General features: G+C 38.6%; 1 protein-coding gene across 1 annotated transcript; it reads right to left on the bottom strand.

The window, feature by feature from the left end:
• Positions 1-7,901: 7,901 nt before the first annotated feature.
• On the bottom strand, positions 7,902-9,996 carry LOC122048128 (oligopeptide transporter 1-like). The gene is made up of 4 exons (XM_042609731.1): positions 9,749-9,996; positions 8,881-9,139; positions 8,618-8,800; positions 7,902-8,525 (listed from the first exon to the last, which is right to left on the bottom strand). The coding sequence occupies exons 1-4, from the start codon at positions 9,994-9,996 to the stop codon at positions 7,902-7,904; spliced, it is 1,314 nt and encodes a 437-aa protein (XP_042465665.1).
• Between the last annotated feature and the right edge of the window lie 7,511 nt (positions 9,997-17,507).

Genomic DNA, 17,507 nt, shown 5'->3' with positions numbered 1-17,507 from the left:
TGGAAAAAAAATCAGGTGTAATAATTAACATGTGGATTTCTTAGCAGGAGCCATTACTCCTATCATCATTTAAGGAAGCTTTATATGCATGTACATCATCATGGCAGTTACTATGCTCATATGTCATGTCTCTCTACTATCCATTGCCAGCATGCCTACAAATCATTACGGCAGTGGAGAAAAACATCAAACTCTATAAACATCGCAGTACATCAATTTGGATCTTTGACTACCTGTGTAAAGCTAGTTGGTTCAACAAAACTTGAAAAAATAATTAAAACCCCGGGAAGAGGATAACGGGTGGAAACTGGTGGACATCGAGCATAAATCTCGTTTAGAGGAAGCATACGATGAGAAGTATCAATATCAGAACTACTCGGAGATGAGTAGTCATGCTGATAAGAATCAGGACAAGAGAGCGGAACATTACTAGGTGTTGAGTTTGCAACAATTGGTGGAGATGGAGTAGAGCCCAAAATTTCATCTTCCCTTGGACTTTGAGTATGTCTTGTTGGAGCAACATGTGGAAGTTCAAGTATACTATTAGGGGGAATTAGAAAGGTGCCTTAATTATCCGAAGGAGTGTCTGAGGGAGCAATTTCAAATGGAAAGAGAGACTCATCAAAAGTAACATGTCGATATATGTAAGCAATGGTACCCATTTGCAATCAATAGCGAGGACTTGTAGAGAGATCCACTAAAGCCACGGCGGATAATCCTCCATTTGTGCAGGAAATTGAAAATCCTCCATTTGTACAGGAAACTGAAGGAGAAGGGAAAAGTTACAATTGAGAGAAGCAATCACAAGAAGAGAAGGAGAACTACAATTGAGAGAAGCAGCCACGAGAAGAGAAGGAGAACTTATCCAAAGTAAAAAGAAAAGGGTCTATGTCTAGTTAGCAAGGATGGTTAGCTATTGGAGATAAACACATGCAAAAGAAATGAATAACATGTCAACGGTGGCAATTGTGATCGCTTGTTTTGGAAAGAAAATCAGGTGTAATAAATGAATAACATGGCAACGGTAGCAATTGTGGTAGCCTGTTTTGGAAAGAAAATCAGGTGTAATAATTAACATGTGGGTTTCTTAGCAGGAGTCATTACTCCTATCATCATTTAAGGAAGCTCTATATGCCTGTACATCATCATGGTAATTACTATACTCGTATGACATGTCTCTCTACTATCCACTATCATCATGCCTGCAAATCATCATGGCAGTGGTGAAGAACATTAAACTCTATAAACATCGCAGTACATCAATTTGGATCTTTCTCAGGACTAGAGAGCGGCACATTACTAGGTGTTGAGTTTGCAACAATTGGTGGAGATGGAGTAGAGCCTAAAATTTCATCTTCCCTTGGACTTTGTGTATGTCTTGTTGGAGCAACATATAGGAGTTCAAGTATACTATTAGGGAGAATTAAAAAGGTGCCTTAATTATCTGAAGGAGTGTCTTAGGGAGCAATTGCAAATGGAACGAGAGACTCATCAAAAGTATCATGTCGATATTTGTAAGCAACGATATCCATTTGCAATCAACAACGAGGACTTGTAGAGAGATACACTAAAGTCACAACGGAAAATCCTCCATTTGTGCAGGAAACTGAAAATCCTCCATTTGTACAAGAAACTGAAGGAGAAGGGAAAAGTTACAATTGAGAAAAGTAGCCACGAGAAGAGAAGGAGAACTACAATTGAGAGAAGCAGCCACGAGAAGAGAAGGAGAACTTATCCAGAGCAAAAAGAAACAGGTCTAGGTCTAGTTAGCAAGGATGGTTAGCTGTTGGAGATAAACACATGCAAAAGAAATGAATAACATGTTAGCGGTGGCAATTGTGATCGCTTGTTTTGGAAAGAATATCAAGTGTAATAAATGAATAACATGTCAGCGGGCGCAATTGTGGTTGCCTGGTTTGGAAAGAAAATCAGGTGTAATAATTAACATGTGGGCTTCTTAGCAGGAGTCATTACTCCTATCATCATTTATTGAAGCTTTATATGCATGTACATCATCATGGCAGTTACTATACTCGTATGTCATGTCTCTCTACTATCTATTACCATCATGCCTGCAAATCATCACGGCAGTGGAGAAGAACATCAAACTCTATAAACATCGCAGTACATCAATTTGGATCTTTGACTACCTGTGTAAAGCTAGTTGGTTCAACAAAACTTGAAAAAATAATTAAAGCCCCGGGAAGAGGATAACGGGTGGAAACTGGTGGACATCGAGCATAAATCTCGTTTAGAGGAAGCATACGAAGAGAAGTATCATCATCATATCTACTCGGAGATGAGTAGTCATGCTGATAAGAATCAGGATTAGAGAGCAGAACATTACTAAGTGTTGAGTTTGCACCAATTGGTGGAGATGGAGTAGAGCCCAAAATTTCATCTTCCCTTGGACTTTGTGTATGTCTTGTTGGAGCAACATGTGGGAGTTCAAGTATACTATTAGGGGGAATTAGAAAGGTGCCTTAATTATCTGAAGGAGTGTCTGAGGGAGCAATTGCAAATGGAAAGAGAGACTCATCAAAAGTAACATGTCGATATATGTAAGCAACAATACCCATTTGCAATCAACAACGAGGACTTGTAGAGAGATCCACTAAAGCCACGGCGGATAATCCTCTATTTGTGCAGGAAATTGAAAATCCTCCATTTGTACAGGAAACTGAAGGAGAAGGGAAAAGTTACAATTGAGAGAAGCAACCATGAGAAGAGAAGGAGAACTACAATTGAGAGAAGCAGCCATGAGAAGAGGAGAACTTATCCAGAGCAAAAAGAAACAGGTCTAGGTCTAGTTAGCAAGGATGGTTAGCTATTGGAGATAAACACATGCAAAAGAAAATGAATAACATGTCAGCAGTGGCAATTGTGATCGCTTGTTTTGGAAAGAAAATTGGGTGTAATAAATGAATAACATGTCAACGGTGGCAATTGTGGTAGCCTGTTTTGGAAAGAAAATCAGGTGTAATAATTAACATGTGGGCTTCTTAGCAGGAGTCATTACTCCTATCATCATTTAAGGAAGCTCTATATGCCTGTACATCATCATGGCAGTTATTATACTCGTATGTCTTGTCTCTCTACTATCCACTGTCATCATGCCTGCAAATCATCACGGCAGTGGAGAAGAATATCAAACTCTATAAACATTGCAGAACATCAATTTGGATCTTTCTTAGGACTAGAGAGCGGAACATTACTAGGTGTTGAGTTTGCAACAATTGGTGGAGATGGAGTAGAGCCCAAAATTTCATCTTCCCTTGGACTTTGAGTATGTCTTGTTGGAGCAACATGTGGGAGTTCAAGTATACTATTAGGGGGAATTAGAAAGGTGCCTTAATTATCTGAAGGAGTGTCTGAGGAAGCAATTGCAAATGGAAAGAGAGACTCGTCAAAAGTAACATGTCGATATATGTAAGCAACGATACCCATTTGCAATCAACAACGAGGACTTGTAGAGAGATACACTAAAGTCACAACGGATAATCCTCGATTTGTGCAGGAAACTGAAAATCCTCCATTTGTACAGGAAACTGAAGGAGAAGGAAAAAAGTTACAATTGAGAGAAGCAGCCACGAGAAGAGAAGGAGAACTACAATTGAGAGAAGCAGCCACGAGAAGAGGAGAACTTATCCAGAGCAAAAAGATACAGGTCTAGGTCTAGTTAGCAAGGATGGTTAGCTGTTGGAGATAAACACATGCAAAAGAAATGAATAACATGTCAGCAGTGGCAATTGTGATCGCTTGTTTTGGAAAGAAAATCAAGTGTAATAAATGAATAACATGTCAGCGGTGGCAATTGTGGTTGCCTAGTTTGGAAAGAAAATCAGGTGTAATAATTAACATGTGGGCTTCTTAGCAGGAGTCATTACTCCTATCATCATTTATGGAAGTTTTATATGCATGTACATCATCATGGCAGTTACTATACTCGTATGTCATGTCTCTCTACTATCCATTACCATCATGCCTGCAAATCATCACGGCAGTGGAGAAGAACATCAAACTCTATAAACATCGCAGTACATCAATTTGGATCTTTGACTACCTATGTAAAGCTAGTTGGTTCAACAAAACTTGAAAAAATAATTAAAGCCCCAGGAAGAGAATAACGGGTGGAAACTGGTGGACATCGAGCATAAATCTCGTTTAGAGGAAGCATACGACGAGAAGTATCATCATCATATCTACTCGGAGATGAGTAGTCATGCTGATAAGAATCAGGACTAGAGAGCAGAACATTACTAAGTGTTGAGTTTGCAACAATTGGTGGAGATGGAGTAGAGCCCAAAATTTCATCTTCCCTTGGACTTTGTGTATGTCTTGTTGGAGCAGCATGTGGGAGTTCAAGTATACTATTAGGGGGAATTAGAAAGGTGCCTTAATTATCTGAAGGAGTGTCTGAGGGAGCAATTGCAAATGGAAAGAGAGACTCATCAAAGGTAACATGTCGATATATGTAAAGCAATAATATCAATGATGCAAATTGCTATAACCAAGGAAAACAACAATCGAAAAAAATATTATGGGTTCAGATTCAATTGAAAAAATTATCGAATATGTTCGAGTTTGTCTCGAATTCAATAATTTCGAATACAAATCGAATATTTTTCAAGCTGGCCCAGAAAATTCATGAACCGGCTCGGTTCGTTTGCACCCCTATTCACCACCCCCCCTCTCGTTTTCATGATCGAGCACTTCTATCCTTTCCAAATCCTCTTACTCAAAGCTAATTGAAAGGCATTTTCCATTTCATCGACTAGTACTGATTGTATAACTCTCCAATAATTTACCATGAGTCTTTAAGGCTTAAGTGGAATCTCCATCAGTAGGGTCTTTTGAGATCATATTCACAGTCCCTCAGGGATTAATCTTGGCTTTGCCTTTTTTATCTTTGTCCTTTGCCGGATCCACCCCCCGATGAGATAAGGAGGAGCCTCGGGGCTTCCCAGGGGAGAGCAAGATCGTCGATCTGAATGATGCTCAACATTATCATCACGATCAAGATGACGACAATGCTTATAAGGCTCAGGAGACCTTCTATTACTCAGCTGACCTCGTCTGACTTTCTGTTCGTTAGCTGCTCGTCTTAATTCCCTTGCATACTACTGGCACTTCTAGGTAGATGAGTCTCCGATTAATCATAGACGTAATAACGATACGCCTCGAAAAGCTCTTGACCTATTTCAAACGCAGGGGTTGTAGCAACTTCCACTGTCTGCACAACCTTTTCTCCTTGTTGGGTCGCACATTCTTGATTTCGTAAAGGAAGAGGGGGAGCTTTGAGGTCCGATTAGGTAGAGACAGGCACCAGAGTCGGGGCTTCCTTTCTTTTGGCAGACTGAGCTTCTTCTACCTGAATATACTTGATAGCCCAGGATTGTAAGGCATCAAAATTGATTAGGTTTTTTTTTACCATAGATCCAAAAAAAAATCCCCATCCATTAGGCCTTGTGAGAAGACACTGACTTACACTTCCAGGGTAACCGAACGAGCCTCTATGGTTACCCGATTAGACCATTGTAGACATTCTTTCAAAGGTTCCTTAGGATTTTCCTTGAGAGCGAATAGGTCATGTACAATCTTTTGATATCTCTGATTGGTGGTGAAGTGCTGTAGGAACACGATCTTGAATTCCTCAAAGTCCTAAGGGAGGGAGCCACAAGATGGTTGAACCATAGTTGCGTTGAGCCCGAGAGAGTCATCAAGAAGACTCAACATTTGATGTCTCTATATATTGATGTAACAGGGAAGCATTTTCAAATTTACAAAGGTAGTCCTCGGGGCCGGTCATGCCATTATATTCCCCGATCTGCAATGCTCGAAAATGTCATGGCAACTCATCTTTGAGGATGTTCCTTGAGAATGGAGGGCCTTGGTGAATCTTCTCTCCGCCAGATATAGGAGCTTTTCCCTTCAGAGGGTCCCAACGTGGAATTTCTCCAGAGGATTCCAACGAAGGCTCCCTCACAGCTGACGTACCGATTCGAGTGGGGAACGCAATTTAAGGCATTCCTGTTGACTAGGTCAACCTCTGATGAGGCCCTTGCGCCATTCCAGTCGATTGGATCAGGGTATATCAATCGAATGGTTGGTTGCAGGCGGTGTTGGCTTTTGGGGTTGTCCTTGCAACACCGCCTGCACCGTCGCCATGATCAACTTATCGAAATCCTCTTTCACCATGGTGATGACATTAGGTCTTCCAATGCCATCCATATTACTGTCTCAGTTCAAGCCTTAATTCAGTGTTCCCACAAATGACGCCAATTTGATCTTACCTGAAAACATCGACGAATGAACCATTGGTGAGTTGACGTCGATGTTGACTCAGTCGTTGATCACAGTGGTACAACGAGGACTTGTAGAGAGATTCACTAAAGCTTGGGGAGAGAAAACTAGAAATATAGGATTAGAATGATGGTCGAGGGTTCCTCGGCATAGCCACTCCGACACTTAAGTCAGTCTCCGACAGGGGAGATGGAAGAAGGATTGTAGTAGTTAGGGTTTTGGATATGTGCGTATGTACTTGTGTTTGTCAGAGTGGGCTACCTTTTATAGGGTTGTCGTTGTGCCCTCGGTGTCCTGAGATCCATACTGGTGTTACCCACATTCCCTGAAATAAATTCTATGTTGCTCACCTTTCTCGAATTGAATGGTCAGTGTTTCTCGCGCTCTTCGAGGAGCAACATATATGGTGCTCGTGTCTTCTGCAATCAACAACTCATCTCTTTAATTATCAGCAATCGGATGTGTTATTTTGGTTAATTGGAGTGATTATCCTCGTGGAGTCGAAGTTGCGTGCAGTCGAATCTATGTGAGTCAGGGTTTCCTGGAGTCCGATCTACATGGAGTCGGGTCAATATGGTGTCACCAGAGTATGCATAATCGGGGATCACCTATTCGTTGACTTTGACCTTTACCTCAATAGGACCATTGACCTCCTTACCCATGTAACACCTTCTGATTACCTCCAGCATCACATTGGAAGAGAGTTAATCACATGGGTCATTTGGCTAGCCGAACGACCTCCTAGTTGAGGGAGCCTAGCATGGGATAACCCCCGTCATTCGAACTCGAGACCTATTATGGAAATTCCTCATCGGAGTATCAACTTGATTATGTTAGTGGAAGCCATATGAATTATCATGGTGTATTTGATGTTAAATTGATCTCCTATATTGAGTTGGGTGCAATATAGATTATCATAGATGTATGTAATGTCATATTGATCTCCCAACAGCATGTCCTAACTTGATTGATTAACGTCTTAATTGATTTATCCTTATTTTATTATAGTAAAAAATGATTATATTAAAAAAAATAAATCATAAAATTAATTTATAATTGACTGTCAGATAATTAAAAAATTTATTTCTAGTCCACAAACACCAAACACACCAAGGCTTTTTAATTAAATAAATGTAAGTATCTCTTGTGTACAATAACAAATAATAAATATTAAAATAGTGAAAACAGCCATATGGAATAAATATTAAGCTATTAAAACCTACTGTGTACGTTTCCTTTCCTGTACGCACATCAAATATATGATTTACAAAATTTTAATTAAAATTCTAAAAGAGTAATAGCATTTATTAATTTTTAAATAAAATTAATATTTTAAATGTTTAATTCAGAAAAAATTACTTTTAGTTAATTAATTTTTTATATATTTTTTCATTAGAAAAATTAAAAAATTTCTTTTTATTTAAAATCGTCATTGTTATCTCATTTGGTACTAACTTAGAAACAAAAATGCATTTCATGCAAAGTAAAAATTCCAAAAGAAGAGATGGATAAATATCAAATTGAACAGAGAATTAGAATTAATCTTTCATTCATCAGGAGCACACTGAATTATTCGAATTTAATGATATTAAACATAGTCACTTTATCATGGGGCATCCTTCAATAACAACGCCTGGCACTGTTGGGCATTTTGCCAAGGGACAATGATCACTATCTAATCCCCACCAATTCACTCCATATACATCTTCAAATAATTGAAGAGAGAGACTAAGTAAAACAATACAAAATGCAGAACCAACGTTAAGTCCAGCCGACAGCACATAATTATATCTCGCCCACCATTTTTTATATTTGTGAAAGATGAAGTAGTTGAAGAGCAATCCGACAGCAAACCAACTCCAATAACCAGCAAGTCCGCCCAAGGAAAAAGCAGAAGCCACACCAAATACAATTGGAAAATTGACGAGTGTAATCCATTTCTTTTCAGGGTATTTGTGTGATAATAACCACAAGGGAATAGGTGCCACGAGTCCAATAAGAGCAAAGATGAAGATTGACGAGTACATGCCATGAGGATAAAATATCTTACTTGGTCCAATAAGCCCCCATGTCACCCCACTGATGTATGTTGCTCTTTCACTAGGACATGTCCAAGGACTTCCAATCGGAAGCAATTCTGGTTGGCAAATATTATTTACCGAGTGCAGCATCCACCATGCTACGCCGAAATCAACGAAGCATGAACACGTTGTGCCTACAAACTGCGCCATCATCGTTTTGAAAAACACACAATCAAATTAATGATGAAGAAAATGTAACGAGTAATTAATGAGAGAAAATGAATTTGATTTACCATGATAAAAAAAACAATTTTGGGAGCAACCTTCATGTAGTGTGTTAATTTGAAGGTAGCTATGACACCTGCTGCCATTTGTTGGGCCTCAGAACCGTATAGTCTGAAAGCCATGTTGCCTAAAGGCTTGCCTGGATTCAAGTATCCGATTATGATTTCCAATAACAAATCTAAACCGAAACCCTACATGCCAATAATTACTAGTCAGTTAAAATAATCAACTACAAATTAAATTCATGGTAATGGTATAGATTAGTGCGCACCGAACCAGTACTTGCTGAGAGTACACCTTCCAATGGAAGGAAAAGAAGCACGACAGCGCATGCCAATAAAAGTTCCCAGTAACGAAGTTGAATTTGACCTCCAAAGCCTTCACAGAACAAAATTGCCATTCCGATCATCGAGAGCGACATGGAGTAAAACCACCACTGAGGAACAGATTCGTAGTTTTGCTTCATTAGCCTTGCATGCACATCTTGCTCCTCATCTTTATACGCCTTCTTAAATTGATGCCACAATGATCTGCAGGTAATCAATCCATATTATCAGTACTTGAACTGACTACAAATTAAATAATTAATTCAGTAATTAACAAAATGAGTGCGAACCTCCCATAGAAGAGAGCGATATGAGAAATAGTTGACGTGTATAGAGCAAGACAAAACCCTATAGTATAAATCAACGATGTGCTGTAGTACACTTTTGAGTAGTTGTTGTAAGCTTCGCTGTCAAATAAGAGAGTATTTGGATCTACAATTCTAGAGACATCGTATGTATGACCAGTGGAATCATAGATATTGGTCGAGAACAGTGGAAACTTCCTTGCCTCATATGCATTGCTCCAATAAGAGAAGGGTAAAATGATATAAGTGATTATGATAAATCCGATCAACATATTGAATATTACAAATACAGGATATATCAAAGGGTCCCCTAAGGGGGGGAAAGAAATTTGGCACCTGAGTTGATGTGACCAACAGAACGGCCGGCCAAAGTTGAATTTCTCTACGGTAAAAGATCTTGGCTATGCTGATGTTTAAAAAGCCGGGACTTGCTCTTGAGTTGACAAGAATGGAGGTGGCGACATGTTCTTTGATATTGAAGGGGCCTGGATTCAGCGAAAAGTTCCACCTTGTTCCCGGCATTCTCACTGATTTCTCCGGCAGAACCTTGGCTAACAGATTCCCCACTATGAGCAGGCTGATGTCAATACAAACGGATGATATGCTAATCAACTGCCGTCGGAAAATGCCAATTCGGACCAACACCGTCTGTAGGATGCAGAGTGGAATGCCGACGAGCCATGTGCGGATGGTTAGCACTTGCAATGTCGGAGGAACCGTCAGTCGCACTTGTTCGATCGGCGAATCGTCGGCCATGTTCTAATTATCTTAGAAAATAATTAATCTACATGAAAAGTTAAGAAGTTTAGTGTATTATTAGTAAGATAATATGGGGAAATAATAGGAAAGAGATTAAAGTGATTTCAATAATTAATGACCCATATATATATAGCAAAGAAATTTATATTCGAAATTAATTGATTGATCTTTGATTAACTTTAATCTTCTTCCACAAATATTTTCGGGCCCATAAACGTGAACGCATGCAAATTTTTAAACAAACCCCACTTCATATTTGGTAAAATATTGATTTATAACTAATTATAAATTTTAATAATAGAGACATTTCATATAAATTAAAATAAAATTTTAAACTATAAATTTTAAATATCAAACTAAATAGTACATAAAACTAAATGAATTAAATGGGTTTTCATATGGCATGATGATAAAAGTAATGTTTCTATTAATTTAACATCTAAAATAGTACTATTTTATTTAAATGTTTATAAATGCTATTGCTATTTTAGAATTTTAATTAAAATTTAATAAATGATATATTCAATATGTGCCTGCCGAAATTTAATTAAGGAAAAACATTATAAGGGATTTAAATTTGTATAAAAGGTCAGTAGGTTTGCCTAGTTTATATTTGAAAAAAAAAATCAAAATCAAAGTACCTTTTAATTACGTACAACCATTCATTTTGGTAAAACTTTAATACAAGACTCATTATAGTATAAGAACAATTATAGTATAAAATCACCGAATAAATGAGTTAGTATCAATATTAAACAAAAATCTATAAATAAAACATATTACCATACAAAATAATTTTTCTAATAAAATTAAAAAAACATTAAATTAAATAAAAGAGTTTTTAAATTTTATATTTTAGAATAATAGAATAAAAAATCATAGCATAAAGTCTTAATTAACAATACATTAATATCAATATAGAACAAAAATCTATAAATAATATATATATATATATATATATATATATATATATATATATATATATATATATATATATATATATATAAAAGTAACTTTAAAAAAATTTATTTAAATAAAATAAATCATCATATAATTATGTGTTGTCGGCTTAACTTAATATTGGTTCTGCATTATGTGTTGTTGTCCAGTTTACTAAGAGTGGAAAGTAAATTTAAAGAAATATTTTTACTATAAAATTTTTTTTGTTATTTATTTTATTAAAATTTTAAGAAGAAAGAGAAATTCAATCCATCAATAGATAGATTTGGAGTAAAAATTGATTATCTTAAAATCAGATGGCAAGCATTGAATGGAAAAAAATGATATATGTATTTTTTTTTCATTCACAAAATTACACCACATATGAAAAAAATAACTCTAATATGTTTTTTTACTCAGAAAATTACACCATATAACTAAAAATTTACATATATACACATTTAACTCAAAAAATTACACCGTATATATCCATCTTCCTGATAAATAAATTTGGAAAGGAAATGATTCCTTTCCCTTTCTATTCTTTTTCCACGCCTCTAAATTGGTTTCGTCCATTCCTCGTTCGCTCTTCTAGGTAAACAAAACATTAGTGTCTTTCTTCAATTTCTATATGTATACCGAGTGATTTGGTCATTGTCCGTTGGTAAAAATGTTCCACATGACTATATGAGTTGCTATTGATGGCTGCATTATATTAATCATTAAATTCAAATATTTTAGTGTACTCTTAATAAATAAGATGTAATGAAAGAGATAAAGTTTTAATGCTAATTCTTTGTTCTATTCATTTTGAGTGCATTTTTGTTTATAATTGGGTACCAAATGAAATGAATATTGTTGATATTCATTTAAAACTAAAAGTTAAATTAAATAAAATTAATTTTTCCTGGAATAAACATTTAAAATATTACTTTTTATTTAAATTTAATAAATATATTATTACTAATCCGGTCTGAAAGTGAGGAAGATAATGCGCTCAGCAGATGACTTCGACATTAATTGAGAAAAGACTTTAAGCTCTAAGAAAAAAGATAGATCCGCTACCTTAGCGGCCCCCCCAGTGCCGACCCCACGGATATGGAGGGAGGTTCATGCAGGTACACAGGCCATAGGCGCATGGCGGGGTAAACCCTAGGTCGTCAGTTCCTGAGAATCGATCCCTGACCATTACGCCAGAGATACCATGCGCACACCGTCTGCGCTACGCCCTGGGGGCAAAGACTTTAAGCTCTAAGAGAGAGATGACACCTGACCTTCCTTTCTGCATACACCAGAGAGAGCCAACAAGACGTTAGAGCAAGAACCAAGGAAAGGGTTCTTGGCACAGACCCTCCGACGCTGAAGTCAGGACGATGATCAAAAAATGGAGAAAACGATGAACAATAGTAAATGTGTGCGCGTAAGGCTTGCAAGCGAAGCGTCACGTACTTGGTCAACGGAGAAAATCCCCCTATTATATCATCTCTCATACCTTCGCAATAATGAGGTGACATGGAATATTCAGGATTAGAAGACGTCAGGTAAAAGGAATGTGTACAATCTAGAATATGTACCGTTGTCCAAGGAATCTTCCGTTACTTACCTATGAATGATTTCTTGTAACCTCCATAGTAATCATAGAGGCTGAGTAGCCACCTTCCTAAGAAGGTTTTGTTTCATGTAAGTGTTAGATATCCTAATATTCCCTGGTGAGTAATTATTATTCTTTAACAAGTTATTAGAATTCTCTAACAATATTATCTCTTGGAGGTAGTCCGGCCAGCCTTGTAACTATTTGATCGTATGATGGGAGACTAACATATAAGTAAATAGCTTTAACCCCATAAGTCCGTCGAGTACTTTAGTCCAGACGAAAATATACCTGGAGCCTTGTCTATGGAGAAATGGGGAGCTTAGCCCTTTAAGTCCGCTTGGTACTTTAGTTTGGGAGAGAATAGACTTAGAACCATACCTTCGGAGAAATGGGGAGTTGAGCCCTTAAGTTCAACCAGTACTTTAGTTTGAGTGACAATATACTTAGAACCTTGCATTTGAAGAAATGAGGAGCTGAGCCCCTTAAGTCCATCTGATACTTTAATCTGGGCGAGAATAGACTTAGGACCCTACCTTTGGAGAAATGGGGAGCTGAGCCCATTAAATCCGCTCGGCACTTTAATCCAGGCGAAAATATATTTGAAGTCATGCTTCTAGAGGAATGGGGAGCTGAGCCCCTTAAGTCCGTCCGATACTTTAATCTGGGCAAGAATAGACTTAGGACCCTGCCTTTGGAGAAATGGGTAGTTGAGCCCCTTAAATTCGTTCGGTACTTTAGTCCAGGTGAAAATATATTTGGAGTTATGCTTCTAGAGGAATGGGGAGCTGAGCCCCTTAAGTCTGTTTGGTACTTTAGTCTGGGTGAGAATATATCTAGAGCTATACTTCTGGAGAAATGGGGAGCTGAGCTCCTTAAGTCTATCCAGTACTTTAGTTCGGGTGAGAATATATCTGGAGCCCTACTTCTGGGGAAATTGGGAGCTGAGCTCCTTAAGTCTGTCGAGTACTTTAGTTCAGGTGAGAATATATCTGGAGCCCTACTTCTGGAGAAATGGGGAGCTAAGCCCATTAAGTCTGTCCGGTACTTTAGTCCGGGTGAGAATAGATGTATGACCATGCCTTTGGAGAAATGGGGAGTTGAGCCCCTTAAGTCCATCCGGTACTTTAGTTCAGGCGAGAATAGACTTAGAACCATGCCTTTGGAGAAATGGGGAGTTGAGCCCCTTAAGTCCATCCGGTACTTTAGTCCCAGCAAGAATAGACTTAGAACCCTGCCTTTGGATAAATGGGGAGCTAGACCCCTTAAGTATGTCTGATACTTTAGTCTGAGTGAGAATAAACTTAGGACCCTGCCTTTGGAGAAATGGGGAGTTAAGCCCTTTAAGTCCGTCCAGTACTTTAGTTCGGGCGAGAATATATCTGGAGTCATGCTTGTGGAGAAATGGGGAGTTGGGCCCCTTAAGTTCGTCCGGTACTTTAGTCCGGGCGGCACTATGGATAGCCGGATGTAGATTGAGAATCTTCTTACATGTGAAATGGGAATTAAGCCCCTTAAGCTCGACCAGATATTTAGGTAGACCAAGTTTATTCGGAATGCCTTAATGCTGGGGGATGAGGAGTTGAGCCCTGGTGAGGGTGACTTGTTCATCTGCCTTGACTGCCACCTCGCCTTAACTTTGATTGTCACCTCACCTTGATTTTGACTGTCACCCTATCTTGACCATCGTTTTTATGTTACCTCGGGGTCTACTCAGAACACACCGAATCACTAGCCTCCCTTTCAAGTCTAGTCGAAGGAGGTTCTTGGACGACTGACTAGACCCGAGTCTCATTTTGGCCTGCTCATCTGATCTGACTAGCCCCTCATTTGACTCCTTATTAATGTCCTCATTTAACTTTATTTTACTTGGAAAAATGCATGTCAAATACTTGATATGTTGAGTACTGCACGGATGATACGTGAGAAAACACTTTTGAGCGAAATGATTATATTGTCTTGTCCATCATAAATGCCCCTTTATAAGTAAGCTCCACATGTCCTACGACCTCATTCCTTGAAGTGACGATTGTCACGCCCCAGAGGAGTCCCTGCCCGATAAACGGGCAACATCTCTCCTATAACAGTGACAAATAAAACCTGGATACATAGCCACTCGGCTGTACAAATATAATAACCTACAACTCACATGGCTGAAAATAAAACACAACCACACAATTTAATATGCAGCTCACACAGTTGGATCAACAACCACACAATTATATATACAACCCACAGGTTATGATAGAAAACACAGTGGAAGACATAGGAAAGTCACACACTCTAAAATGATACAGTGCATGCCAACACGACTTAAAGACAACAAATACCAAAAATGGTAAATTAGCCACAAGGCCAAACACCAAGTCCAAATCTAATTACCACTATTCCAAAACCATAAAAAAATCATGCACAAAAGCAAAAGAAAAAGCAAAGGAAAGTCCATCCTCGGATGTGACATGGGACCAACAGACAGAATGCTCCAAGAAACTTTATAATCATCTATCTTCTACTTGAGGAAAAAGATAATACATAAATGGGGTGATGAGAATGAGTGACTCAGCAGGTAATAGACAAGATAATGCATGATCAAAATAAAATATGGAAATCAAAGCATACAGTCTTAGTAGGGAAATAAGAACATGATCATATATGACATAATCAATGCACATAATCATAACTGACATAATGAATACACATACCCAATCTGGAACCAACCTAATCTGAAACTAACATATACTATATAGTGATCAATAAACTCACTAGGGATCAACAAAGATTTGCTCATAATACCTAAGTAACATAACCAACTTCATATACATGTATGATAAATGAATATGTATGAAGCATGACAATCATATAAAGAATATGTTGTCATAATTTATCGGGTGATGGGAGGTGTAATCACCTTCGGAGAAGATTCCAACAAATGCTCATATTATAATAGAAGAATATTCTCTGACAAACGGTTATTATTCTGACAGGTTGTTGTGATTCGCTGACCATATTGCTTGCTAAGCGTATCTCGACTAGATCTATAAACCAGCCAACCGTATATCTGTCTTTCTCTTAAGCTGCTCAGTTATGTACCGGGTGATGTAGAAGATTTGCTCGGGAAGTAACACGAAACTAAGTTTCCTAGGACTGGTCGACCGAATTGAGAGATTGAGATCTAGAAGTCCAGCCAAGTTTAGAAGGAGAATTGATTTACAATTATCTTCTGTGTAAGAGACAAAAATGCTAACTGTATAAATCTGACCAGAATTATTACCGACTGACTATATAAAGGAGGATTGTCATGTGAGAAAACACATAGGGTCGACCGATATTAAGGTCGGCTAGTTATATGCTGGAAGATTTGTAAGTGAGAAGCTGGATCCTCTTACCCCGACCGATCGTATGGACAGTCGGCTATAAGGTAGGTCGGACATCCTTTACACTCGGTCGGCTATTGAATGATTACTTTAAAATTAATTAGTCAAAAAGTGGTTTATGAATAATGGAAGTGATATGGGATGTTACGAACAGACCCGGGTATGCCGTGGTAGTCAAAGTCAAGGTGACGTGGTAGTCAAAGTCAAGGGAATGTGGCAGCCATCATGTCAATCCCCACGAGGCTTTGTTATTTGCCTGGTGCTAAGGCCTTCAGTATGAGGGTGATCGGACTATAAACCGGTATAGCACAACCGAACTATGAGCTGGTCGGACCAAGGGTACCTAGCGTTTCACTCCTACATTCAAACAACTATCATATATCCGACTAGTTGATAGCCAACCATGTTTAAGTGATGATTGACTTACCACAGAGCCACCCAGTCATACTACCAGTCGGGGGTCTCCTACTCAGTACAGGTCTTCCAGCATAAGATTGGTTGACAACCCCACCGGCCGATCATATGGGTTTTCTTATATGCAATACTCGTTCATACATCCAGTCAGTAATAACTCCGGTTAGATTTACACAGCTCAGTGTCCCCTTTTCTTCTATGCACCAAAGATGAGTATAAAGCAAATCTCCATATAAACTCGGTCGAATTTCTAAATCTCAAGTTCTCACTTCAGAGTCTTCTCTCATACAGACGATCAACTTAAAGTGTTGATCGAATACCTAGGAACTCAGTTCTCCATTCCTAAGAAGCAAGCATCTCGGTATATGGTCGGTCAGGTAAATGACCGACCAGACCTAGGGGGCTTAGCTTTATATTACTTCCAAAGCAGATCTCAAGCAGTGTCCAATTCATAACCAAGCAGCTTAAGGGAAGGATGGATATACAGCTGGCCAGTTTATAAGTCTGGCCGAGATACACTCGGCAGATAACATAGTCAGGGAATCATAACAACCTGTCAAAAATAGATGTCTTAATACAGGAATGTCACTAAGTCTCCTAGGTTTGACCAGCTCATGGGTCGATGAGCCGGTCATCCTCATACATAGGGCCTTAGTGTTGGGTGAATAACAAACCCTAGTAGGTCCGACTAGCTCACGGGCCGGTCGTCCTCATACTATGGGTCTTAGTGCCGGGCGAATAACAAAATATCATGGAGAATGACATGCTAGCTGCCACCTCCCTTGACTCTGACTACCACATAATACCCCGGTCCAGGGGCGTATTGTAAGTAGGGGCTTAGCTGGGCTCAAACCTAGCCAAGACCCATAAGTTGCTTTATATATATAGGTATATATATTGCAATTCCCTTCTCCCAAAACAAATAGGCCACTACTAAAACCCTATTGCCATTCTTTGTTGAATTGTAATTCAAACTATTCCCTTCCCTTTAGTTTTTAGTCCCACATTGCCAAGTTAAGAACTTTGGAAGGCCTTATATATGGAACCCTTCCATCCTTGCTTAGCAATGATAAGGGGGGCCTACACGCATGCGCGGGCCAAGCCCAAATCGAATGGATTTAGGGGGTTCGAGCCGGAAATCCATAAACCGGGCGTCACATACGCGATTATCGCGCGCAGGGGGGGTGCAA

This window comes from Zingiber officinale, chromosome 2B (assembly GCF_018446385.1).
Source record: "Zingiber officinale cultivar Zhangliang chromosome 2B, Zo_v1.1, whole genome shotgun sequence".
Lineage (NCBI taxonomy): Eukaryota > Viridiplantae > Streptophyta > Magnoliopsida > Zingiberales > Zingiberaceae > Zingiber > Zingiber officinale.
The sequence above is the reverse complement of the archived record's forward strand: the minus strand, read 5'-3'. Positions and strand labels throughout refer to the sequence as shown.

What these genes read in the sequence shown, in the direction of transcription:
- LOC122048128 (XM_042609731.1), bottom strand. Translation starts at nt 9,996, where the DNA reads ATGGCCGACGATTCGCCGATCGAACAAGTGCGACTGACGGTTCCTCCG. An exon ending in TCTCAGCAAGTACTGGTTCG is followed by an intron (nt 8,801 to 8,880) that starts GTGCGCACTAAT and finishes ATTGGCATGTAG; the next exon opens with GGTTTCGGTTTAGATTTGTT. An exon ending in AAATTGTTTTTTTTATCATG is followed by an intron (nt 8,526 to 8,617) that starts GTAAATCAAATT and finishes ATGATGGCGCAG; the next exon opens with TTTGTAGGCACAACGTGTTC.